At 43.1% G+C, this 25,442-nt stretch overlaps 1 protein-coding gene and 1 long non-coding RNA gene across 3 annotated transcripts in view; one reads left to right on the top strand and one right to left on the bottom strand.

The window, feature by feature from the left end:
- Positions 1-3,253, top strand: part of LOC145530245 (uncharacterized) — a 32,580-nt gene extending 29,327 nt beyond the window's left edge. Inside the window, exon 3 of the long non-coding RNA XR_014071597.1 lies at positions 2,152-3,253. This is a non-coding gene — a long non-coding RNA (uncharacterized LOC145530245). The remainder of the gene's footprint in view (positions 1-2,151) is intronic.
- BLNK (B cell linker) overlaps positions 1-25,442 on the bottom strand; it is an 80,577-nt gene that overhangs the window by 38,352 nt on the left and 16,783 nt on the right. For both annotated transcript variants that reach the window (XM_081551154.1, XM_081551163.1), the window contains exons 2-4: positions 18,779-18,844; positions 13,489-13,538; positions 993-1,033 (exon numbers count right to left, since the gene is read on the bottom strand). In XM_081551154.1, the coding sequence (XP_081407280.1) occupies positions 993-1,033; positions 13,489-13,538; positions 18,779-18,844 (157 nt within the window). The remainder of the gene's footprint in view (positions 1-992; positions 1,034-13,488; positions 13,539-18,778; positions 18,845-25,442) is intronic.

The following is a 25,442-nucleotide window of genomic DNA, read 5'->3' as shown; positions in this document are numbered from 1 at the left end:
CACTGGACAGGAGTCCTGGGTTCTCATTCTACTGGGCCGCTGAGAAATTGAGATGGTCAGCAAGTCATTTTCATGTTCTTGGCCTCAGTTTTCACAGGGGACACGTGATTGAATGGAGGCCCTCTGGGATCCCTTCCAGACATGAAGCTCACAGACTAGAGAAGATTAACTTTCTGTGGGAATATGATATATAAGGAATTACCATTGTGCCCAGGAGTTCTTAGGATGTCTTGTCTCTTTAAGACTCAGCCCCCTGTGGGCTGCAGAGCAGTCTTGAAGGGGTTCACAGTTAATTCAGACACACCACTCCAGTGTCGTCATGGTCAGGGAGGGCCCTCTCAACCTTAAGCCCTCCGAGTCTGTTCATATCCTCTTGGTCATAGCAAGCCTCTTGGGTTTGATTCTGAGATCTGGGTTTGACTTTTGGAACCGCAAGTGCTTACCTTCTCCATGCCTTGGTTTCTTCACCTGTAAAATGGGCAGGACTGATGTCCAAACTGTTTAACCACTAATATGGCTCAGGTACTGACCATGACCTTGAGGAGTGTCCCAGAGGCTCCCTGATGTGCCAGGCATTCACTCTTTAGTTGCTGGTTTGATTAGGGCTCCTGGCAGGGACCAAGCAGTGATGGGGCACTGGGGAATTCAGGGCAAAAGCATTTGCCAACTGACTGAGAAATATTCAAACACTTTAACATCTTTTTTGGTTCTGAATACCAGTAGAAAATGGGGATAAGAATGCGGACTCATAGGGCTGTGGTGAGGATTACATAAGGTGGTAGGTGTAAAGCTCCTAGCTCAGCACAAGGTGGTGCTGGCCCAAGTCAGCCTAGTGCTGTCCTGCCTGTTGGTGGCCCTTCCAGCCCAGCTACCTCCCCTCTGTGATGGGCAGCTGACCCACCAGCATTTCATTCCGAAACAAGTCCTTATAAAGACCTCCCAGGGGCCATGGTGAAAATGGTACCCTTCTCATCCCAGGAGCAAATACTCACAAAGTCATCTGACCACTGCTCCTCTTCATCGGCTGGGCTGTCTGAAATGGCATGTTGGAAGCAAAATGAACAATATAAATTTTAGCCGGCCAGCTTGACCCTGTCCACGAGCACCCTGCACCTGCCTGCCCTGCCCTTGGGCCACATAGTCCCATCTGCTAGGCCTGAGACAGTTATTACAATCATCTCACACATCATTCCTTTTGAATCCTTTTCTAAAAACAGTTTATTTTCAAAGTATTAGTCAAAGTCCCACTAGGGCAGAGAAACAGTAACTCTGACCCTTAACATCTTTGTCAAGGGACATTTTTGGGACCTTGGAGTAGCAATCCATACTGTCCTGCTTCCTCACATTTTTTTTTTTAATCAATATGTGGATGATGTAGTAGGAAGAGCCCTGGACAGGGAGTCAGAGAGACCTAAATTCTCATCCAGGCTCTAACTTCTCTGGACCTCCTCAATTTTTAGATCTATAATATAAAATTCCGGATCTCTAAAAGGGGATCACTTCCAAGATTCTCTCTGGCTCTAACATTGACTTTTTTATTAAAAAAATTTTTTTTCTGATGTGTTACTACATGCTGGGCAACACTATCAGAGCTTCATATTCACTTCACTTTCTCAAAAACCTTATGAGGAAACTGAGGCCTAGAGAAGATAAACCATTTGCCCAAGACCATGTAGTAAATGGTAAAGTCAGAAGTTGAGCCCTGCAGGTTGATTGACTTCCAAGTGCATGCTCTGAACCTCAGCGCCCTGCTGCTCTTGCTGTCCTTGGTCTCCAGCGTGCAGCCATGGTCTCAGGCTCTACAGCAGGTGTGAAAATGGATGTGACAGGTCTTGAATAGCTTATGATCTTGAAGAATGAAATAGGCCTGGATTATGACAGCCAGGGAGACTATTTGACCCCTTTTCCTCCAAAACACATTTAGAGTTTGAGAAGCTTAGCATCAATCCCATCACATAAACTGACCTTAGAGGCTGAATAAAATCCTCTCAGGTTCAGATGGTAGAGTGGCTTCAATAACTGCACCATAGAGGGCCACATCTCCCCTCCTGCCCCACTCAGCAGTTGCAGCTAGAGGACTTGGTGGATGGTCCCTGAATCCCCCAGAACCTCAACAGAAACTTTTCTTGCCATTTCTATCCTCTGCCACAGGAGACCACTGACTCCAGCTCTAGGCAGTTCCACAGAGGCACAAGGAAAAGAATTACAGAGATGAAATGAGGGCGGGAAGGAGGTCTTGGATCAGAACGACCACATTTTTAGAAATGACAGCAACAGCAACTCTCTCTTGAGAAAAACATGAAAGACACAAAGAGGGAGCTTCATTCTACAAATGGATCAAACTTTGACATTAACAGAAAATAATTCTTATGAAATTATTCTCCGGGCTGACTTATACCAAATGACAGTGTATTCTGATCACTAAGTTGCCAAGAAACTCTAGAAGAATAGGTGAACAAGTCTTCTTCCCAATATGCCAATATTGGCCCAATGGGGAGTAAGTTTCTAATACCTTAAGTCTGAGGATAACTAAAGGTCAAAACATACAGCAGCAAGATGCTATTGTTTCAGCCATTTAAAACGGGAGCATTTATAAAATATTTTTATAAGACACTTCCTTGCCTTGGTCAACCCTGGAGCCAGGATCCACTTGATAATCAGCTAGTGGAAAAAGCAGCTGTAGCTGTCATCTAACTAGTTTTCCTGTCTCTATGATCTTTCCTCTTCAATTCATCCTTCCAACTGTTTCTAGTTATTTTCTTAAAATAGAAATTGGCTCATGCTGCCCCTTTCCTCAAGAATCATCAGTGGCTCCCTACAGGATAAAGTTGAGCTTCTGTGTCAACACATTCACACACCTGTACCTGCTGTCCCTCCCTTGCTCACTGACAGTAATGCCGGGTAGCTTGCTCCTCCATCCTGGGCTTTTGATAGTTCTCTGCTCTGCTCATGCTGCTCCCCCAGCCCATCTCCCTTCTTCCATGGAAACCCTTGTCATCCCTCCTCCATGAGGTCCTCTGCAGTCCCTCTGGTTATAACCCTCTGGTCAGGGTCCTCTCCAGTCCCTCTGGGTTATGGGTATGACCTCGTAGATGCTGCCAGCACCTTGTGACATGTACTTCATCCTGCCCTAAGAGACACAATTTAGTGTCTCTCTGTACTGAAAAGCAAGACCTATTTATCTTTGGGTCTGGATGCCATTTTGCATTTGTAATTCTGCACTAATATTGAAATAAAAGCATAAGCCAGTAAATGAATCGAATGAGTGAAAATGAGGATAGTAATAAGAGATTCTATCATTGAATACTTCCTACGTGCTGGGTGCTAGGGGAAGTATTATGAATGTATTTCTTTGTTTATCGTCAAAACAGTCTCTGTAGTAGGTGCCTTATTGTCTGTTTTATAGTCAAGGCAACTGAGGCTAAGAGAGGTTGCAAAACCTGTCTGAGGCACACGGCTAGTGAGTGTGGGGACTGGATTGGAGGCCAGGCTGTGTTGGCTTCTGCAGCTGAAATCTCATGTGAACGGCCTGGCCCTCCACTGAGCATTCAGATAAAACCCAGGAGAAATAAGAATAGCCCAATCCAGGCATTGTGGTGCATCGAGGCAGAAAACAGAGAAAAGCATCAGGAGGTGGAGGTTATTTGCTTGGTGCCCCACCTTCCCCCAGCTACATCTGTCTTCTGGCACAGCATCACACACTCATCAAGTTATACGTAGCAAGCCATTGCCCAGACTGAAAAGCATAGCAATCCAAAGTACTAGATCCAAGTAGTGGGTGGTTTTCCAGCATCTCAGGGAGACTCCCAATGTGTGTGGGTGGTGGTTTTAGACCCAAGCTCCCTGGGTTCAAATCCTGGCTCTGTTCTTTATTACCTGCTTGGCAATGAACCAGTACCTTAATTTAAGCTTTAAAGCTCAATTTCGTTATCTGTAAAACAAGGATAAGAATAGTACCTGCCTCATGTTTTTATGAGAATCAAGTAATATAATATATGTGAAATGTTTTGCAAAGCCTGACCACATTAAATGCTATGTTAATGTTACTCATTGTTGTCTTAATAAATCCTCAAAATGATACCAATTCAATTTCACTCTAATGGTAACCACACAGCATTGTTACCACAAAGAAATGGATCCAAGAACCCTCTAGTATGTAGTGAGTGAAATTTTCAGGAGGGTAAGTTCAAGTTGAATATGGGCCAGATGGTGCGGGGTTGCAGCCCCTGCTAGGGAGCTGAGATGTTGGTTGGGCCTCCTTGTCAGGGAAAGCCTTTTCTGTTGTGTTATGCAACTGGTTTGGGGTTTAGCCTCTATTTACTGTGTCATAATCCCAGGCTTCCCTGGTGGCTCAGATGTTAAAGAATCTGCCTGGAATGCAGGAGACCCGGGTTCAATCCCTGGGTTGGGAAGATCCCCTGAAGAAGGAAATGGCAACCCCCTCCAGTATTCTGGCCTGGAGAATTCCATGGATTGTATAGTCCATGTGGTTGCCAAGAGTCAGACACGACTGAGTGACTTTCACTTCACTCACTCTCTCCGCCAGTGGTAAAGAATCTGCCTGCCAATGCAGGAGGCATAAGAAACATGAGTTTGATACCTGGGTCAGGAAGATTCTCTGGAGAAGAAAATGGCCACCCACTCCAGTATTCTTACCTGGAGAATTCCATGGACAGAGGAGCCTGCTGAGCTACAGTCCTTTGGGTCTCAAAGAGCTGGACACAACTGAGCATGCACACACACACACACACACACATAATTCTCACAATAACCTGAGAGATAGACATACTTATCTCCAGATAAGGAATGTGAGGCTCAAGGAAGTTGCAAAACTTTCCTAGGTTCAGTGATGAAGGGGCAAAGCCAGGATTCCGACCCAGGCCTAAAAACCCCAGAGGCTGAGATCTTCTCACTGAGCCCAGTCTCTACGAAATAAAAGACCGAGAGTCTAGAGAAACTTTCACAGATCAGGCTGAGGACAATCTGGGGTGGTATAAAATTTCCTGGTGCATGTCCAGTAGCCAATCATAATTCCAGGTGCTGGGGGAATTTGGAGAAACGGGCACTCATTGAGGGCCAAGAGGTTACCGAGACTGTGAGCCCAAGGCAGGCTGGAACTAGGCTTTAAAGGAGAGTGGTGATAAAGGAGAGTGTCCTCCTTCCACCCTCAAGATGGGGGCTTGGGTGTCAGTCCCAGTAGCACAGCTTAGCCAGTGGAAGGAAGGGGCATCCATAAGGCACAGCCATGCACAGAATGGATGAGCTGCACTGGAGAATCACAGGTAAACAAAGCTCGGTTCGCTGCCAGCCAGGGGGATGCTCCAGCCTCAGTGGGTACTGCAGTTTCCAGTGACAAGGTGGAGAGGCGGAGGCTGACAAGGATGGTGTCTGAGTAACCTTGATGACAGCCCACTCCAGTATGCTTGCCTGGAAAATCCCATGGACAGAGGAGCCTCGTGGGCTACAGTCCCACAGGTCACAAAGAGTCGGACACGACTGATGACTAATACAAAGGTGTCATGAGACAGAGTCTGAACCAGACTGAGGATTCTTGGGAATGGGAAGAGATGGCTGAAAGGACAGTAAAGGACTCTGTGTTGAGAGCTTGAGGGAAAGGGTAAAGGAGAGGGTGTGGATGTAGTCTCTTGCTTGGGTATCCTCCGGAGCGCCAGAGACCCTGGGTGGACCTGGTGACCTCCAAGCGATGGGCACTGCATGTCCACACATTCCTCCACTCTGGCCCTGATCTCACTCTAGAGGCTGTGCTCTGGGCCACTGGGGCCTGCACAGTTCTCCTCTTGCAGAGTGGGATGCAAGCAACCAGTGGGGAGACTTGCAGTACGACACAGGAAGAAGAGAGGAAGGAGGGTGGTCTAGCTGCAGTGGTGGGGACAGACACAGGGAAGGAATGGAAAGCAGAACTACCGAGGCTGTGGGGGAGGCAGCGAGGGACAGTCCCTCTGGGTACATCCAGAGGAGAAAGGGATGTGACTTAGTGTGCGGGGCTGAGGCCAAAGCTAGCCTCTACCAGACTGACCGGGGTGGTGACTTGCATCTAAATCCTTAACATCTTAGAAATTCCCTTTATCTGTATGAGAGAGTTGGACTATAAAGAAAGCTGAGCGCCGAAGAATTGATGCTTTTGAACTGTGGTGTTGGAGAAGACTCTTGAGAGTCCCTTGGACTGCAAGGAGATCCAACCACTCCATCCTAAAGGAGATCAGTCGTGGGTGTTTATTGGAAAGACTGATGCTGAAGCTGAAACTCCAATACTTTGGCCACCTCATGGGAAGAGTTGACTCATTGGAAAAGACCCTGATGCTAGGAAGGATGGAGGGCAGGAGGAGAAGGGGACGACAGAGGATGAGATTGCTGGATGGCATCACCGACTCGATGGACATGGGTTTGGGTGGACTCAGGGAATTGGTGATGGACAGGGAGGCCTGGTGTACTGTGGACACGACTGAGCGACTGAACTGAACTGAACTGTATGATCATTCACCTTTCACAGGGCCCTGTGAATGTGTGTGGGTGTGCAGAAATGGGGGAAAGGGTCCTGGCTCAGTTATCAGCTGTCTGTATGACCTCGGGCATTCACTGTGCCTCTCTAGTCTCCAGTGTCCCTAAGATGAGAAGTTTGGATTGGGTGATCTTTCAGGACTTTCTAGGTTTTAAAATACCTTTGAGTCCAAGTTTCATTCCTCTATTCTTAGTTGCATGAGTCAGAACTGATGTTGAATACAGCTCTTCCCATGTTCAGCTTTGCTGGTACCAATTAGAAGTAACCAGGGAGACAAAAGATCAAATGAATGCTAGCTTCACTAAGAACACCGGGACAGGAGAAAAAGCAAGCTATATTTCATTCTCAAAAGCAAGTCATGTTTCAGGAAAGGGTTGTTATGCATGCTTTGTGCTTCTGTGGTGGACATTTACCCAGCGATCTTCGAAGTACCTTCCTTTGCCTTGAGGTCTCCTCCCTTTATTGTTGCTCTGATCTCCTCCCTGCATGACATCCATGGAGGAGGAGAAGGTGGCCCTCTGGGGACATGACAACAGCCCCTGGGTATCAGAGCCCTAGGGTACAGGGAGAGAGGCCTGTTCATTTCTGACCTCTCGGAGGTTTGCAGAGTGACCAGAGGAGCTTCTGCAGTGACCCCAGAAGACTCCAGATGCACCACAACTGATCTCCCCTTCCCACTCTCCCTCTCTAGCCAGACCTCAGACTCAGAGATACAGGAAGCTGTTCAACTCTGAAAGTTCAAGAAGCAGGTAGCTTCTTGAATTTAATATTAGAGGCTCTGGGGCTTTCAGGATAATAAATAAGAAATATCCTGGAAAAGTGTAACCATCCTAACTTGGGTCAAAGGGAGGAACAATGGAATGGAAGCCTGGGGTGGATTTTTTTTAGTGGAAAGGTTACTGAATGTTCTTGAGACACATTTCCCTCATTTGTGAAACAAAGATAGCCATTTCTATTGAATGCACTAATGAGAGATTAGGGTGCTAGTGGTAAAGAACCCACCCACCAATGCAAGAGACAAGAGACGTGGGTTTGATCCCTGGGTCAGGAAGATCCCCTGTAGGAGGAAATGGCAACCCACTCCAGTATTCATGTCTGGAGAATACCATGGACAGAAGAGCTTGGCAGGCTACAATCCAGAGGGTCACAAAGAATCAGACACAACTGAAGTGACTTAGCACAAGCACAATGAGAGATTAAATGAGCAAAGCTATGGTTTTTCCAGTAGTTATGTATGGATGTGAGAACTGGACCATAAAGAAAGCTGAGCAATGAAGAATTGATACTTTTGAACTGTGGTGTTGGAAAAGACGCTCGAGACTCCCTTGGATTGCAGGGAGATCCAACCAGTCAATCCTAAAGGAAACCAGTCCTGAACGTTCATTGGAAGGACTGATGCTGAAGTTGAAACTCCAATACTTTGGCCACCTGATGTGAAGAGTTGACTAATTAAAAAAGACCTTGATCCTGGGAAAGATTGAAGGCAGGAGGAGAAGGGGACAACAGAGGATGAGATAGTTGGACAACATCACTAACTCAATGGGCATGAGTTTGAGCAAGCTTCAGGTGTTGGTGATGGACAAGAAAATCTGGCGTGCTGCAGTCCATGGGGTCGCAAAGAATTGGACGTAAATGAGTGAATGAACTGAACTGAACTGAACCGAATGTCTATAAAGAGCTTAGCACAACATCCAGGTCAGAGTAAACACCCAGTATGTTCTGAATAGCTTCCCTTTCCCCAGTAATGCCAGCTGCATGGGAATAATACAGTTTGCTTGGTGGACCATGATGTCCCTGCAAACAATGTTCTTTCCTCAGAGCCCAAGTAGACTGTGGGGTCTGGAGTGAAAGCAGCAGGCTGCACACTGGCCTAACCTGCTTGCATCTGTAGGAGGTCCAGGCCTCCACTGTTTGTAAGATTCAAGCTTTGTCCTTCCACCTTCTGAAGAGAGGGACTGTGATTATGCTTCTGCTGACCTCTAGGGAGCGTTGGCCATTTCTATCCTCTGCTTTCTGAAGTTCAGCATCACCAAGGTCAACACACTCTCCACCTTGGCTTAATGGGTTTGGGAAGCCATTAGCTCCCGGGACTGGACAGAGGACATAAATATATCATCCAGAGGAAACAGGTGGGGCTGCTTCAGAAGTCTTGGGTGGACCAAATCTGATTAGGCCTCTAGGAAGCACTTGACTGGCTTCCTGGACTCAGGAGGTCTGATGGGCTAGTATCTCCAAACACTGGGGCCTCTAATGTCCTTGAAGACTCTATGGGTTCAGGGGAAATTGTCAGGGCTGGTTTCTGAGGCCCCAGCTTGCAGCTGCACAAGGACCTCAAGGCTCAGGAGAAGTATCCTGAAATGCTCCTGAGACATGAGTTGGTGGGAGGGCAGGAGGTGGCAAGGGGGGTACTAACTGCAGGTGATGATGGTAGTCTTGCCAAAAGGACCTTTTCCAGGGATTGAGTATAAGAGCAGGGAGACTAGGCAAGACTATATTGGTCTGTTGAAACAATAGGATAAATTTTGGAGATTCTAGAATCTCAATAGATTTGTCTTTCAGTTTAGGAGAATCAATAAGGACAGAGCTGGTGATTTATAGCAGGCCTTTTCAAATTTAATATACATTCAAACTCTCTGGAGTTCTTGTTAAAATACAAATTCTGATCCAGTAGTTCTAGGTTGGAGCAGAGATTTGGCATTTCTAACAAGCTCCTGGGTGATGCTGATGCTGCCAGGCTAGGAATTACATTTTGGGGGCTTCCCTGGTGGCTCAGACAGTAAAGAATCTGCCTGCAGTGTGGGTGACGTGGGTTCGATCCTGGGTTGAGAAGATAGATCCCTTGGAGAAGGAACTGGCAACCCACTTCAGCATTGTTGCCTGGAGAAACCCACAGACAGAGGAGCCTTGTGGGCTACAGTCCATAGGGTCACACAGAGTCAGATATGACTGAGCAACTAGCACACACACACACACATTCACACACACACACACAGAGACAGAGCGAAGACTTAGAAGACCTGACCACATTTCAGTGTCATAAGAGAGATTAAGTACAAAGGTACTGATATCAAGACTATTTGGGGAGTTTCAGGGAAGAGAGCAGGTGTCTGCGGTCAAGCAAGGGAACATTTCTGAGCATCAGGGAGATTGAAAGTGGTGGAGTCCTAAAGTTAGGAAAGATTAGGAGAGACTGCTTCATCACTAGACCCTGGGCTCCCAGGACTTGTGTTTCTGCCAGAGTGTTAGCTCTGGTGAGAACCTAACAGGTTTTCTGGTTCAGCCCTACATGATTGAGAAACGAGATAAGAGTTGTCCAAGGTTACACAGCCATTTAGTGGCTGAACCTTGAAGGATCTTGTTGCGGGTTCTCTTGCTGATGATGTAAAACCATGAAAATATTTAAGCAAAGGTATTTCAGAACAGTTTTCTGGTGGAGACTGAAAAGGCCCCATGAAATTAATAATTCAGGAGACTTACTTAGAGGCTTTTTTCTAGGACAAGCAAGAGATGAGCAGAGTCTGAGCTATAACTTTGTAAATAGAAAGGGGCAAAAATATTTGAGAGATATTTAAAAGAGAATAAATAGGATTTAGAGTTTGGTTGTTTTTTTTTTTGTAGGGGTTGAGTGAAGAGGAGGAATCAAGGATGATCTCCAGCATGTGTGGTTAGGCAAAAGGGTAAATAAATCGTGAATGCTCCCTGTTTTCTGCCCAAGTAAAAAATAGAGGAAAAGAAGGGATCTGGGTGAGGAGATGAACAAGGAGACAGCTGAGTGTGAGAGGACCATCAGGAGATATCCATCCATCCTAAAGTCAGATAGATCGAATTGCCTGAGCTCCTAATGTTTGTGTTCAGCATCTCCAGTGCTGTTGGGTCATCTACAAAGTAACAAATGTTCCTGCTAACTCTCCAGGTTTCAAATTGAATGTCACCCTCTCAGAGAGACTTTCCCTGACTACTCAGGTTGTTTCCCTACCCTATACTGATTCCCTATCACTGCGTCTGCCATCTTCCTTCACAGCAGTTACCATGTTTGGATATTTGTGTTTACCAGTTTGCATTCTGATTTATTATCTGACTCCCTACTAGTCATTAGGTTCTTTTAGGTCCAGGACTATATTTTGTTTCTCGTTATATATCTAGCACAGTGAATATCAAACAGAACACTCGAGTAATATTTTTGGAGTTAATCAAAGAATGTGTGGTACAGCTGAAGCACCTGGAGATGTTTAGTTTAGAAAGAAACCATTCAAATGACCTAACATCTTATTCTGTTCCTTGAAGTTTCACAGAACAACTCTGTTTCCAACTTTTTCAAATTTTTAAAATCTTGCACTGTGTGGCTACCAGGACAGACTTAGGAAGCCACAGAAAGTGGATCACATCTACATTGCTCCAGAGCTGTCCCTTCCTGATGGGCTCAAACAGGCTTGGGCGGTCATCACAGGAGGTTTCCAAGTGGAAAGGGGACCCTGTGTGTGGTGTGTGGGAGTGGGGTAACTTTAAGCAGTGGATTGGGTGTTAGACTATATGACCTCTGGGCCCCCTTTTAAACCTGAGACCCCATGATTCCATCAAGGCTTTGGGCATAACAGGTGCAGTCTGCTTTGATTTCTTTTCTTTTTTGGAACTTTGGAGGGAAAAATGTATTTGTTTTTATCAATTTTTGATTAGGTAGATTTTAGATAAGACTGGGTGTGTTCAAGGTGATATGGCCATTGACAAACTAGGTAGATTTTAAAGGTCAGGGTACTTAATTTTTTTAGCTCCAAATTGCAAAGGAATCCCCAGCCAACTGTCTAGACTTGCTGACTGATTGGCAATGTGAGGGCAATAAATCCTCTCTCACCTAAAGAGTTCTAAAAAGTGGTCCTGTGAGTCAGTGACCAGACTTGGTATGCTGGTCAGCATTTCTCAGTGTGATAAGATTTCATTAGTGCTCAAGGAAAACTCAACTATTTGATTTAATACTATCTTGATCAGTGGTAGAAAAAATAAAATAGTCATCATTCTTTAAGGTTGAGATTTGGTTTCAGTTGTCATTCTGTAGAGGAAGATTTATCATCAGTGTCCGTAGCCCTGTGGTTCTCAGTGAGGGCTGGATAGACCTGTCCACATCCAGGACATCCTTATATTTTAGAAAGTAAAGAGAGATTTTAGACCTACCTGCCCAATGCATCTTTTCTAGACAAGGAAATTGTGATGGAAAATCTATTTAGCTTCAGTTCAGCTCAGTTCAGTCGCTCAGTCATGTCCAACTCTTTGTGACCCCATGGGCTGCAGCACAACAGGCCTCCCTGTCCATCACCAACTCCCAGGGTTTACCCAAACTCATGTCCATCAAGTTGGTGATGCCATCCAACCATCTCATCCTCTATCGTCCCCTTCTCCTCTAGCCTTCAATCTTTTCCAGCATCAGGGTCTTTTCAAATAAGTCAGTTCTTCCCATCAGGTGGCCAAAGTATCGGAGTTTCAGCTTCAGCATCAGTCCTTCCAATGAATATTCAGGATTGATTTCCTTTAGGATGGAGTGGTTGGAACTCCTTGCAGTCCAAGGGACTCTCAAGAGTCTTCTCCAACACCACAGTTCAAAAGCATCAATTCTTCGACACTCAGCTTTCTTTATAGTCCAACTCTCACATCCATACATGACTACTGGAAAAACCATAGCTTTGACTAGACAGACCTTTGTTGGCAAAGTAATGTCTCTGCTTTTTAATATACTGTCTAGGTTGGTCATAGCTTTTCTTCCAAGGAACAAGTGTCTTTTAATTTCATGGCTGCAGTCACCATCTACAGTGATTGTGGAGCCCTAAAAAAATAAAGTCTCTCACTGTTTCCACTGTTTCCCCATCTATTTGCCATGAAGTGATGGGACTGATGCCATGATCTTAGTTTTCTGAATGTTGAGTTTTAAACCAACTTTTTCACTCTCCTCTCTCACTTTCATCAAGAGGCTCTTTAGTTCTTCACTTTCTGCCGTAAGAGTGGTGTCATCTGCATATCTGAGGTTATTGATATTTCTCCTGGCAATCTTGATTCCAGCTTGTGTTTCATCCAGCCCAACATTTCTCATGATATACTCTGCATATAAGTTAAATAAGCAGGGTGACAATATACAGCCTTGACGTACTCCTTTCCCAATTTGAAACCAGCCTGTTGTTCCATGTCCAGTTCTAACTGTTGCTTCTTGACCTGCAAACAGATTTCTCAGGAGGCAGGTCAGGTGGTCTGGTATTCCCGTCTCTTGAAGAATTTTCCACAGTTTGTTGTGATCCACACAGTCAAAGGTTTTGGTGTACTTAGCTTTCTATTGTCATAAACCTACCAATCTCCAGATTAACTCCTCTCCCCTGACAAAGTTAATCCTAGTTAGAATGGGGTTGCAGGGCTAAAACTTGGAGAAGATTGAGTAACTATGTGCCATCAGTAATTTATTCCATGTACACTGCCCCCCCAACCTCATGGACCCTTAAGTATCTATTTTAACAATTCTCTATCTAGAAAGTCTTCCATTCCCTACTTCCTCCACATTCTCCACCTCAAATTAGATTAGATACTGTTGCTATGTACTTCCATAGAACTTTGTGCTTCCCCATCACACTGAATTGTAATTGCTTTTAAAATCATCTGTCTTCCCTCTAGACTATAAATTCTGTGATTATGGAGACCATATCTGTCTTATTTTCATTGTATCTTTACCTAAGACTCTGTATATGCCTGTCACATGGAAGTTGCTTAACACGTATTTGATAAATAGATGAGTGGATGGATGGATTGATGGCTGGGTGGATGGATGGATAGTTAGAAGGACTACTATATCTCCACTATAGTCAAATGCTTTGGTCACTCTTAAAATTAGAATAGGCTCCTTTGTTTTCAAATGAGTAGAACAGTGTTCCCTTTTCAAGAAGTAATTATGAACATTAGGTTAGTCAAGAGTCCAAGTAGCTTAGAAATACTCTTACCTGGGGCATAGTCCCTTCGAGGAACACTTGGAGGTGCTTTGACTTTCAGCCTGTAGATAAAAAATTAGACAAATGGTCAGTGAGTAGGACGACTGTTGTCAAGGCCCATAGTACAGAAAGTTTAGAGATAATGGGTAGATAACTAACAGAATAATGGTTTCTTTTGAACTCATCACACTGAAAAACTAAATGTACTGTAAATGCAGTAAAGCCGTTAGTCAGCATTTTCCTGCCTCTACCCCTCCCCCCAGCGCACAGTGTGGCTGTGACTCGGCAAAGGTGAGGTCGGGAGGTGGAAGGGCTCTGAGAGGTCAGAATACTAGTGAGCCCAGAGCCAGAGATTCAAGGACAATAAATGTTGATTGGTTTGATAGGAAGGTAAGAGAAGATGAGCTCTATTTTAATAAATAATTCAATAAATGCTTTAAATAATAAGAAAAATTAGCTCTAATCAGCTAAAATGCTGAACTAAAATGTCGTAGGTTGGGATGAAATTATTTTTGCACTATTGAAAAAAATGCCAAATAAGTGAGCAGTGAGTGTCTCCAGGCTGAGGATTGTGATATTTAGATAAAAGTTGAATTGTTTCAAGCACTCTCAAAACTACTATATTTATATATATATAAAATGTTCTGAATAGTCACAAAGCTTTCCCATTCATTAAAAGGAAAAAACTAAAATCACATTTCAAAACGTATGCCAGTTTTTAGACTTTTACAACCTTTGACAACACTTTCCCTTCCCTTATTTGAAATGTGTAATGTTTATAGTAAGTTATTATTTTTAATAATAGTTACCATGTTATGTAAGAATGCTTTGCTTAGTGAAATTTAGACATATATAAATAAAACCTATATAGAACCCAGCAGCCTTCATTTACTAAAACATCACATCTGTTTACATAAGCCATGTATAAGCTCATCACTGGGGCTTCCTAGATAGAGCTAGTGGTAAAGAACTCACCTACCAATGCAGGAGACACAAGAGACACAGGTGCAATCCCTGGGTTGAGAAGATCCCCTGGAGGAGGGAGTGACAACCCACTCCAGTATTATTGCCTGAAGAACCCATGGACAGAGGAGCCTGAAGGGATGCAGTCCATGGGGTCACAAAAAGTCGGACACCACTGAAGTGACTTAGAGCGCGTGTGTGCGCACGAGCGCGCGCGCGCGCGCACACACACACACACACACACACACACACAAGGTAACCATTACATACAAAAATATTTCATTTTTGAGGAAAAAAGGTGGTACAGAAAATCATGCTTGATTACAGAAAGAAAAAAAGGCTGATAAACCAGAACTGTAATGTTGCAAAAATAAGATTAATTATATTTGCCTAGAAATTTTTTTTTGTTTCCTAAAGACTCTCCTAACTATTGTTTCATTCAATTCTCAGCAAGCCAATAGGGCATGCCGGGAAGACATTGTCATTAGACCTAGGATGAGGTCCAGAGAGAGAGACTGTCTGTGGTAGTGAAGGGAAGAAAAACAAAAACAAAACTGGATCTGGTGCCAGGTCTGTTCATGGAACAGTAAGATTTCAAAAAGCACAAACCAACCATTATATGTTATTGCCGTCCTTGCAAAAAAAGAAAAGAAAGGATATTTTAATATCCCCCAAAGTGTGAGGTCATCATCTCAGAATAAAGGAGCAATTCAAGAGAGGACCCTTGATCACTGAACTTCGACCAGAGATAAGAGGTGTCGTTTGGGCCTCGTTGAGCAGCCAGCAGCTGCACGCCAACCCTCAACTCTTCACGGGCCTTCTTTTCTCATTCAGCCATGAACTGGTGACAGCTCTGTCATGCTCTCGTGGTAGGAAACCAGTGTGCTCAACTGTGCTTCCTCCTTTGAAGGTGGCACCTGTGGCTTGGTTCTGAGCCAGAGCCTAAGTTCAGGGCACTTCGACCCAAAAGAGCCATTGACTTCACCAGGGTGATAACTGGGGCAGTCATATTTTCCAAGCAGAGAAGAAAACACAGTCTGTCAAGTATTAGGGGATAGTGGCCAGAATGAAATAGAAATTATCTGGGAAAATTTGAGTTCCATGGCTGCTGTAAATGGAATAAGGAGACATTTTATACAAAGACTTCATATTATTGAAAGAATTGGTATATTGTAAAATTGGCAATTGTGAGATAATTAATCTAGAATTGCTAGTGATGAAAACAATGACTGGCAGGGTTCTCTCATTACAATGAGATTCTATATGTGTTAGAAATAAGAAATGAAAATAGTCACACACTCATCTCCCAGTCATAGGACAGACCATGAAGACAGGTTCTTCTCCTGTATGAGATGACCACTGTCCCTCAAGCAGAAGATCATTTTAACTATTTTGTGATGACCAGTTACACATATTGAAACTCATTTACATTGTATAGTCTAAAACCACCATGAAAAGTGATTTATTACTCTTAAGTTTAGCAAAGGCCAAAAAAGAAAAAAAAAGATGCTCTGCTCTGAAGCCACAAGGAAATGAACTTTTATCCACTGTTAGTAGTACCTGCAATTCAGGAGACCTAAATTGGGGTCAAAATTCTCCAAGCCAGGCTTCAGCAATATGTGAACTGTGAACTTCCAGATGTTCAAGCTGGTTTTAGAAAAGGCAGAGGAACCAGAGATCAAATTGCCAACATCCGCTGGATCATTGAAAAAGCAAGAGAGTTCCCGAAAAACATCTATTTCTGCTTTATTGACTATGCCAAAGTCTTTGACTGTGTGGATCACAATAAACTGTGGAAAATTCTGAAAGAGATGGAAATACCAGACCATCTGACCTGTCTCTTGAGAAACCTGTATGCAGGTCAGGAAGCAACATTTCGAACTGGACATGGAACAACAGACTGGTTCCAAATAGGAAAAGGAGTACGTCAAGGCTGTATACTGTCACCCTGCTTATTTAACTTATATGCAGAGTACATCATGAGAAATGCTGGGCTGGAAGAAACACAAGCTGGAATCAAGATTGCCGGGAGAAATATCAATAACCTCAGATATGCAGATGACACCACCCTTATGGCAGAAAGCGAAGAAGAGCTAAAGAGCCTCTTGATGAACGTGAAAGGGGAGAGTGAAAAAGTCGGCTTAAAGCTCAACATTCAGAAAACTAAGATCATGGCATCTGGTCCCATCACTTCATGGCAAATAGATGGGGAAACAGTGGAAACAGTGGCAGACTTTATTTTTCTGGGCTCCAAAATCACTGCATATGGTGATTGCAGCCATGAAATTAAAAGACGCTTACTCCTTGGAAGGAAAGTTATGACCAACCTAGATAGCATATTTAAAAGCAGAGACATTACTTTGCCAACAAAGGTCCATCTAGTCAAGGCTATGGTTTTTCCAGTTGTCATGTATGGATGTGAGAGTTGGACGGTGAAGAAAGCTGAGCGCTGCAGAATTGATGCTTTTGAACTGTGGTGTTGAAGAAGACTCTTGAGAGTCCCTTGGATGGCAAGGAGATCCAACCAGTCCATCCTAAAGGAGATCAGTCCTGGGTATTCATTGGAAGGACTGATGTTGAAGCTGAAGCTCCAATACTTTGGCCACCTCATGTGAAGAGTTGACTCATTGGAAAAGACCCTAATGCTGGGAAGGATTGGGGGCAGGAGGAGAAGAGGACCACAGAGGATGAGATGGTTGGATGGCATCACCGACTTGATGGACATGAGTTTGGGTGGACTCTGGAAGTTGGTGATGGACAGAGAGGCCTGGCGTGCTGCAATTCATGGGGTCACAAAGAGTCGGACACGACTGAGCAACTGAACTGAACTGAACTGAAGTTGGGAAGTTTGATTCCTAAGTTGGGAAGATCCCCTAGAGAAGGAAATGGCAATCCACTCTAGTATTCTTGCTTGGAGAACCCCATGGACAGAGGTACCTGACAGGCTGTAGTCCATGAGGTTGCAAGAGTTGGACACGACTTAATGACTAAACCACCACCAACCAGTAGTACAAAATTTGGGGGCAGCAATTTGGTAAAATCAACCAAAATCTCAAGGGCACAAATCCTATCCACAAGCTAGAGATTTCACTTCAGGAATTTAGTTTTCTGGTATACTCAAAAGTCTGCAGGGCATATTTATTGAAGTATTATTTGTAACAGGTAAACTAAAAGAAATGGCCATAAAACTTTCATAGATATTATCAAATTGTCTTCCAAAATGTACATTTAAACTCCTATTCCTACTTCAAAGAAGTCCACCAGTATATAGCTGGTTAAATAAATGATAATATATTTATAGTAGACTATTAATTATCTATTTAAAAGGTTTATGATTATTTTTATGTACTAACAAAGAAAAATGCCCACTACATGGCATTAATTAAAACCAACAAACAAAGCAGTTTTGTATAATGTGTGTGTGGCATGATGCCACTCATGCTGAAACTGTATGCATGTATGTAATGTATATTTAGGGACTACAGCTATACTAATGTGTGTATGTGTGTGTGTAAACACACACATATGGATATTTATACCACACTCACTCATGCTGTGTCCATTTCTGGGGAGCAGGTTAGGGTGGGAATAGGAGAAAGTGAGAGATTTTGACTTCGTGCAATTCTGAACTCTTTTTCTCCCTAGTGAATCTATATTACTTTCATAAAAACAAAAAAGCCTTAAACAAAAACTTAACAGAATACCATTTCCCCTTTCCTCTTGCATTAAATTTTGAGTGGCAAATTGAGGTATGCGTAATGTACAATTTCTGTTCTCTGCAAAAACTAAAACAAAACCTGAGAGGTGTGTGTCTGTGTGTGTGTATGTGTAGGAAGATTTGGAATTCTAACTTTGCTTCTCCAAGTGTCGATTGAAAACACCATTTCAAGGTCATAATTGAAAAAGCAGAAATCAAAATATGGAAAACAGTTACAGCATCTAAAGAAATCAGGCTGTGTTCTTGCAATTTCTCTTTTGAATTTCTCCAAAACAGAAACGCATCCTAGTGGCCCTTAGCTAAGTGGTCAAAGAAGCTGATTGTCTGGCTTCTATAAACGTCTCTTTTGATGTTTGCCAAGCACCTTGAATGGCATAACTCAGCTGTCCAGGAGTGAGAGAGAAAAGCAAGGTGCCACCAGCCAATCATTTACCCTGTTTCCTGAATGTGGGTCTGACCACCGTGACTCTAGCCATGAGTAAGAAAGTGTCACATGCTAGAGAGGTTGCCATTCCTCACTCGGGTAACAGGGAACTTGGTTTTCTTCCACTTACTGCAGGCTGGCATAAGATGTTATTTACATAAATAAGTACTCACATAGTGCTATGGCATCTGACTTACTTTTTGATCTTGTTCATTATTCCGCCTTCATTGTTCTTGATATCATGGACCATTTTTTGAAGTTGCCTGTATGAAATGAAATGAAACATAAAATATGAATAACTAGGTTGATTTTTAAGTCTTCTATCCTTGGGTACAAGAAAAAAGCCCTACAGTAACCCCCCAAATAGCATGAATTATATTGTATTCAATTAAGCCAGCCATTTACTACTTGAGCGGAGGGAAGGTGTGACTGAGTCTATAAGGAGTGTGGTCATCAGGCCATACACCGACCCACTGAAGTCTGGGTCAGTCTCAGGCTCTGGGAGAAATTCTGACTCCCAGATATGTCTGTTCTGAGGAGTCATAAGCTATCAGAAGCCTCACCATTTATCACTTACTGTCCTCAGACCATACAAGGATGGAGCTACCTCGAAGAATACAGTATAGACAGAAATCAGGCTTAAGATTTTTTGTGAGGAGGTTAACTTTACTAGGTAGAATCTGGAAAAATTGTCACTTAAAAGTTGTACATGCACAGAAGTCATAAAGAAACTGATGAATGAATCTGATTGCATAAATATTTGAAACTTCTGCAGAGCAAAATGTAATGTGCACATAATCAAAAGATAAATTCATGCTGGGAGAAACATTTGCAGCACGTATAAGAAGAACTACATGTTTTAATTAACAAAGCATCTTACAACTCAGTAAAAAAAAATGTTTAACAATTCAATAGAAAAATGAGCAAAAGGTGTGAACACAAAGCTAACAGAAAAAAAAATACAAGTGACCAACAGATCAATGAAAAGTTATTTAATATCACTTATATTTAAAGAAATCTAAATGGAAACAATGAGGTATAATATTCTGATTATCAGACTGGCAAAACTTAATAAGTATAATAATCCTGAGGGTTGGCAAGTATATGAGAATACAGATATTCTTGGGAATATAAATTAGTACAATCACTATCTGTCAAAATGTAAAACCACCATGCCTTTTGACCTGGAAGTTCCACTGCTAGGAATTTACCTTATGACCACAGTCACAAACTATACAAACATACATATCAGAATGTTTATTCCAGATAGGTGTAACAACTCTAATCCTTTTTGCCTCTCCCACCAAAAACACCTGGAAACAACCTAAACGCCCATTTATTATTAAAAGGGAACTTCTTAAATACACATTGATAAAGCCATAAATGGAATACCACAGAGCATAAAAAAATACATCCCAATTGCTGGTATGTAAAAAAAAAAAAAACTTGAGATATTATTAAGTTAAATGAAAATGGAGGATGAGAAGAAAGAAAAGAAAGAAGGAAAATTCAGAATATGCATGTATGTTTTTTTGTAGGGAAAAAAGACGTATGTACATGTGTGCTGGTATGTGCATAGCTTTTTAGAAGGATATGCAAAAAATTGTTACATGGTTGTTTTCAAGGGCAATTGTAGTTAGAAAAATTTATGAATTAGAAAAAAGGTCAGAGTATAGGACCATGTTTTGTTTTCTTCACAATGACTTTCTAATTTAAAATACATCTAAATAAAATTTCATATGGTTCTGCCTTGAAAGAGTAACATGTATGAATTTACCTTTCAGACAAGGCTTTCCTTTGTTCTGAGAAAACAATTTCATTGGGCATTTTAGTTAATGAAGTATAAAGCTTGTATATGGGGCTTCTGATGTGGCACTAATGGTAAAGAATCTGCCTGCCAGTGCAGGAGAATGCAAGAGGCACCAGTCCAATCCCTGGGTTGGGGAGATCCCCTGGAGTAGGAAGTGGCAACCACTCCAGTATTCTTGCCTGGAAAATACCATGAAAAGAGGAGCCTGGCAGTCTACAGTCCATGGGGCAGCAAAGAATTGGACACGACTGAGCACACAAAAAGCTTGTATATAGCCATTGTTCTAGGAGGAAATGGAGTTTTTCCATTAAAAAAATTCGGATTTCTCTCACTCTGGAAGCTAGGCTCTCTATTAGCTGTTATGAAGAGTGGTACACAGTTAGGCTTAGCAGAGGCGTACGAAACCCTGTTGACTGGAACTGGAATCTGGGAGAGATATTCTCTTGGGCTATGTATGGATTTACAGTGTATATGCTGCAAAGCTTTTTGGTGTAGGGATGGAGCAGTTGAGAGGATGAGAGGACAGTTTCTCAGAGGAACTCTGCCTGGCCTGACCTATTGGCGTCCCCCACTAAGTATTAATTTCGGGCTGAAATTAACCTAGGTTTTTCCAGTAGTCCTGTACAGATGTGAGAGTTGGACCATAAAGAAGATTGAGGACTGAAGAATTGATGCTTTTGAATTGTAGTGCTGGAGAAGACTCTTGAGAGTCTCTTGGACCAGGAAGGAGATCAAACCAGCCAATCCTAAAGGAAATCAACCCTGAATATTCATTGGAAGGACTGATGCTGAAGCTCAGATACTTTGGCCACCTGATGTAAACAACCAACTCATTGGAAAAGACCCTGATGCTGGGAAAGACTGAGGGCAGGCAGAGAAGGAGGCGACAAAGGATGAGATGGTTAGATAACATCACCAATTCAATGGACATGAATTTGAGCAAACTCTGGGAGCTAGTGAGGAACAGAAAAGCCTGGTGTGCTGCAGTCCATGGGACCACAGAGAGTCAGACACGACTTAATGACCGAACAACAACAACTCTCCTAGGCTGATGTTCTGCTGTAGCTATTTCCTGAGGGCCGTCAGACATCATGGTGATGGGACATTTACTGCACAGCGGACATTCCTACTCTCAACTACCTTGGGAAAAGGGAGATTGTCAAACAAGAAATGGTAACATAGACTGGGCATTTAGGGGAGCTGTTTTCCCTTCTAGGTCTAATGATTGTTAGGATCTGTAGACCTGAAAAGCATAGACAAACCTGAGGGGTTTTCTATAGTGTGAAGCTGGAGGGGTGGGGAGGTAGGTGGCCCTGAATTTGAGACTAGGTCTGGGCCTCTGCTCTGAGAAGAGCCATCTGCAGTGCCATCGGTAGCCCTTTTCAATGAGGTAATTCCCTTTATTGTCCCCAAATCTTCAATGGTATCCTGTCAGGAGTTGCAGCCCGGCTTTGATCGGGCTATGGGGAAAGTGTGTTCCATTGGCACTGAGGGGTGGATCGCAGTGGGAGGACAAGCTGGAGGGTGGAGTAGAAAGATAAGAAAGACTTCTTGAGGCTACACCTTGGAGAATTATCTACATGACTGGGCAGCACAATGAGGGGTTCAAGTTTGGATATGAGAAGGTCAGTGCCATTTCATAGTCTGGGTAACAAAGGAAATGAGACCATATCTTACATCACCAGTTAGGGAGGCTGGCTGTGTTGATTCCACATGTATGAGAGCTCAGCTAAGCACCAGGCTCAGCAGCAGAGAGAACAGGATGGATGAGAGAGAAGAGGACCACGTGGTCCATCAGAAACACACAGGGGCATCCTTCCAGCTGGACTTTAAGTTGCCTCAGAACCATACAGCATTCTAGAATTTGTTCACATACATCCCGTGCAAACCCTTTTCTCCTTTTGCTGAGGAACTGTAGAGAACCTGTGAGACAGAGGAATGAGGGGGTAAAAAAAAGATAGGAGGTCTAGGAGTAGAGAGAAAGTGAGATTGAGAGAGAGATTGAAATGGATTGATTGGGAAGAAACTGAATAATTTCAAGTGGGGAGCAGAGGGCACTCTAGTTGTAAGCCAGCTATAACTAAGTGGAATGTCTTTACCCTACCTAACGCCTAACTGGATTGAAGGGCAAAATGAACCGGAGTGAAGGATCCTATCAGAGGTTCATGAAGAGTCAGACACAGGCCGAGTAATAGGGAGCCAGAGGCTGATTTGTATAAGTGACTTTGCTGTAGGTATAAATAGTCACATGTAAATTGCTGCAAAAAAGTTTGATGTAATTTTTTCAATTATTCACCTTGGTATTTGATGCTTCTTGGCATTTCGTAATTACTTTTAATTATAGCTTATTAAAATAATTATAATTTTAGCAAATGGTTGAATTGTTTCACAAACTACATGTTTTGTGTTTAAAATTATTTTCCTCCCTCTGCATCTCATTCACTCAAATTCTGCCATCCACAGACTGCTCAGTTTCAGCTGCCAACCTTGTTACGTGGTACAAGTCGGCATCCCCCAGACCGAGAAGATGTGGTGATGCCCTCAGCTCACTTTATCAACTCTTCGCACACCATGTGATGCACAGCTTTTGCTGCCTTCTTTAGTATCTTCTGCTCCATTTTGGAGCACTTTTTGTCCTCTAGCACAACTTGGAGGATATGCAATAGCAAAGAAATGTGCAACTGGACTGTTTCAGGAGAGGCTGCTCTCGAGTTGAACGACAATTGTTTCACTGTGATAAGCTGTGTGTGGGTGAAAATATGTAAGGCATAAAGTAGCTGCACTTTGATTATCCCTTTCAGAGATATCCTTGCAAGGCTGGGAGGAGGATAATGGGATCTCAATGTTCTCTTTTAAAGTTGTGAAGAGATAGCCATGCTTATGTTAACAAAATACAATGAAAGACAAAGCTTATCTACACATGCTGCTGCTGCTGCTCATATCTATATTTTAAAACAGCATTAATATGTTATTTTTAAGCAGTATGGCATTTTCACGTTTAAAATAGTGAGCAGGTCATATAAATAATTATTATTCCTTATATAAACCAAGTTGAATATTATATTCTCTCCTTTCCTGTTGTTTTAAATTTTTTTTCAAGCTTTTGGGTTAATATCAATAAACTTAGCTAAATGCCAACACACTGGAGTAATGTGGCCCTGACTGAACCAGGATCTCATTTAGATCCCACGATGTCTTGAGAGAGGAAAGATCGTTGTTTGAAAGTTACGAGCAGTTTTTTGCCTTCAAAGAAGAGTTTAGAGGCTTTAGAATCTGGCAGACTGGTGGTTCTCACACTAAACTGCACCAGAATCACCCAGAGGTCCTTGGAAATCCAGAGTTTCACTCCAGCCCCTGGGGTTTCTGATTGGGCAGGTCTGCGGTGGGGCTGGAGAATTTGCATTTCCTATAAGTCCTCAGATAGTGCTGACTCTACCTGTCAGGAGCCCACCCTTTGAGCACAGCTGTGATTGTTGTTGCTGTTATGATCATACCCTTTTCCACTTCAAACCTTTCATTTGTGCCAAATAAAGCAAATATCTGCTTGCAGAAGATTAAAATCCTCATTAACCCAAGTGTAGAGTTTCAGGCAGAGAAACTGAGTGGTCAGTTTGGTAACCCAATCTGGACGCATGCTTTACTAGACGGTCACTTCTTTATGGGACTTGATTTTTCTCTGTGTGAATTTAGACTACCTGGTGCCTGTGTATTTTTGTTTATCTTATAGTCATATGCTTTTTTCTTGAACCATAGTTTGCAGCAGCTGCACAGTGGAGATAAAGGGCCTATATGCCCCTCATGCTGTACAATAATCCAAAAGCAACCAGACCTGCTCCCAGCAGAGCACCATGGCTGAGATTTTGCCATTCCTAATATGGTGCTCTAACATGGAAGAACGCAGAATGTGGTGCTGTTAGGATTAAGACATGGCCATAGCCCAATCTATGGGGGATGGGCTACCTCACTGTCACTCATCCTGCAAAGACTCCAGTCTAGAAACTGCAAGTGAGGGAAATGAGGATGTGGTAGACAGGGCTTGGGCTCTGGTACCAGGTGTCTTCTGTCTTCTTGGGGCCTCCTGCTTGCTGGTCCCTCGACTACAGGTTGAGTTGACTCCTAGAAGCATTCATTCTCACCATGCAGAGGCGAGCTGGCACTTCAAGTGTTCTCTGGCTGGGAGCAAAGCAGAGAGAGCCTGAGGTAGAGGTTGGGTCCAGGACACTGAGTGAAGCCTTGACTAGAAACAAAAATAAATCATTCTTTGTGATGTACTTCCCTTTTCTTATTCCTCAAACTTCAGTGAAGTTTTATTATGTGTTCATAACCCTCTTAGAACTGTGAGGGAATAAGGGATGGGTCTGTGGCCAGAGGTGGAAGGAGCCCAAGAAATCCAGATGGAACCTAGAGGATGCCATCTGCACCAGGATGGCTCCTTGGAGACTGGTGAATGGATCTGGAGATAGGCGAGAGCCAGGGGGAAAATGTGGGAGGTACAAGCAGCCCGGGACTCCCAGAACCCCTGGGACAGGAAGTCTGTAAAAGAGGGATAGGACTAGCATAATTTGATGGCAAAAGATAACCACTTTTCTTTTCTTTTTTGGACTCAGAGGCAAATAGTGGCTGGTTGCATATGTTGCATAGTTTTTAATTTCTGATGATTTCTGATTAAAAATGTGATATATGCTAAGTCAAAGAATTCAATCTGAAAAGACTACATACAGTATGATTCCACCTGGAATCTGAAAAAGACAAAACCACAGAGACGGTAAAAAGATTAGTGATCATCAGGAGTTCAGGAAGAGGGAAGGAAGGATGAGTAAGTGGAACAGAGGATTTTTAGGACTGTGAAACCATTTTGTATGCTACTGTAATGGCAGCTGTAGGCAATAGATGGTCATTGTAAAATGAGCTTGGGTAGATTTTCTCCAAACTGGAAGGTACTCCAGAATTGGTTTTTGTTATGCTGTTGTTGGTGGTTCTGGGGTGTTTTTTTTGTTTGTTTGGTTTTTTGGTAGTGGCAGGGAGGGTTGACTGAAAATGCTCCCCAGCCT

This window comes from Giraffa tippelskirchi, chromosome 2 (assembly GCF_054371585.1).
Source record: "Giraffa tippelskirchi isolate mGirTip1 chromosome 2, T2T-mGirTip1v1.2.pri, whole genome shotgun sequence".
Lineage (NCBI taxonomy): Eukaryota > Metazoa > Chordata > Mammalia > Artiodactyla > Giraffidae > Giraffa > Giraffa tippelskirchi.
This window is presented reverse-complemented; position numbering and strand designations above follow the sequence as displayed.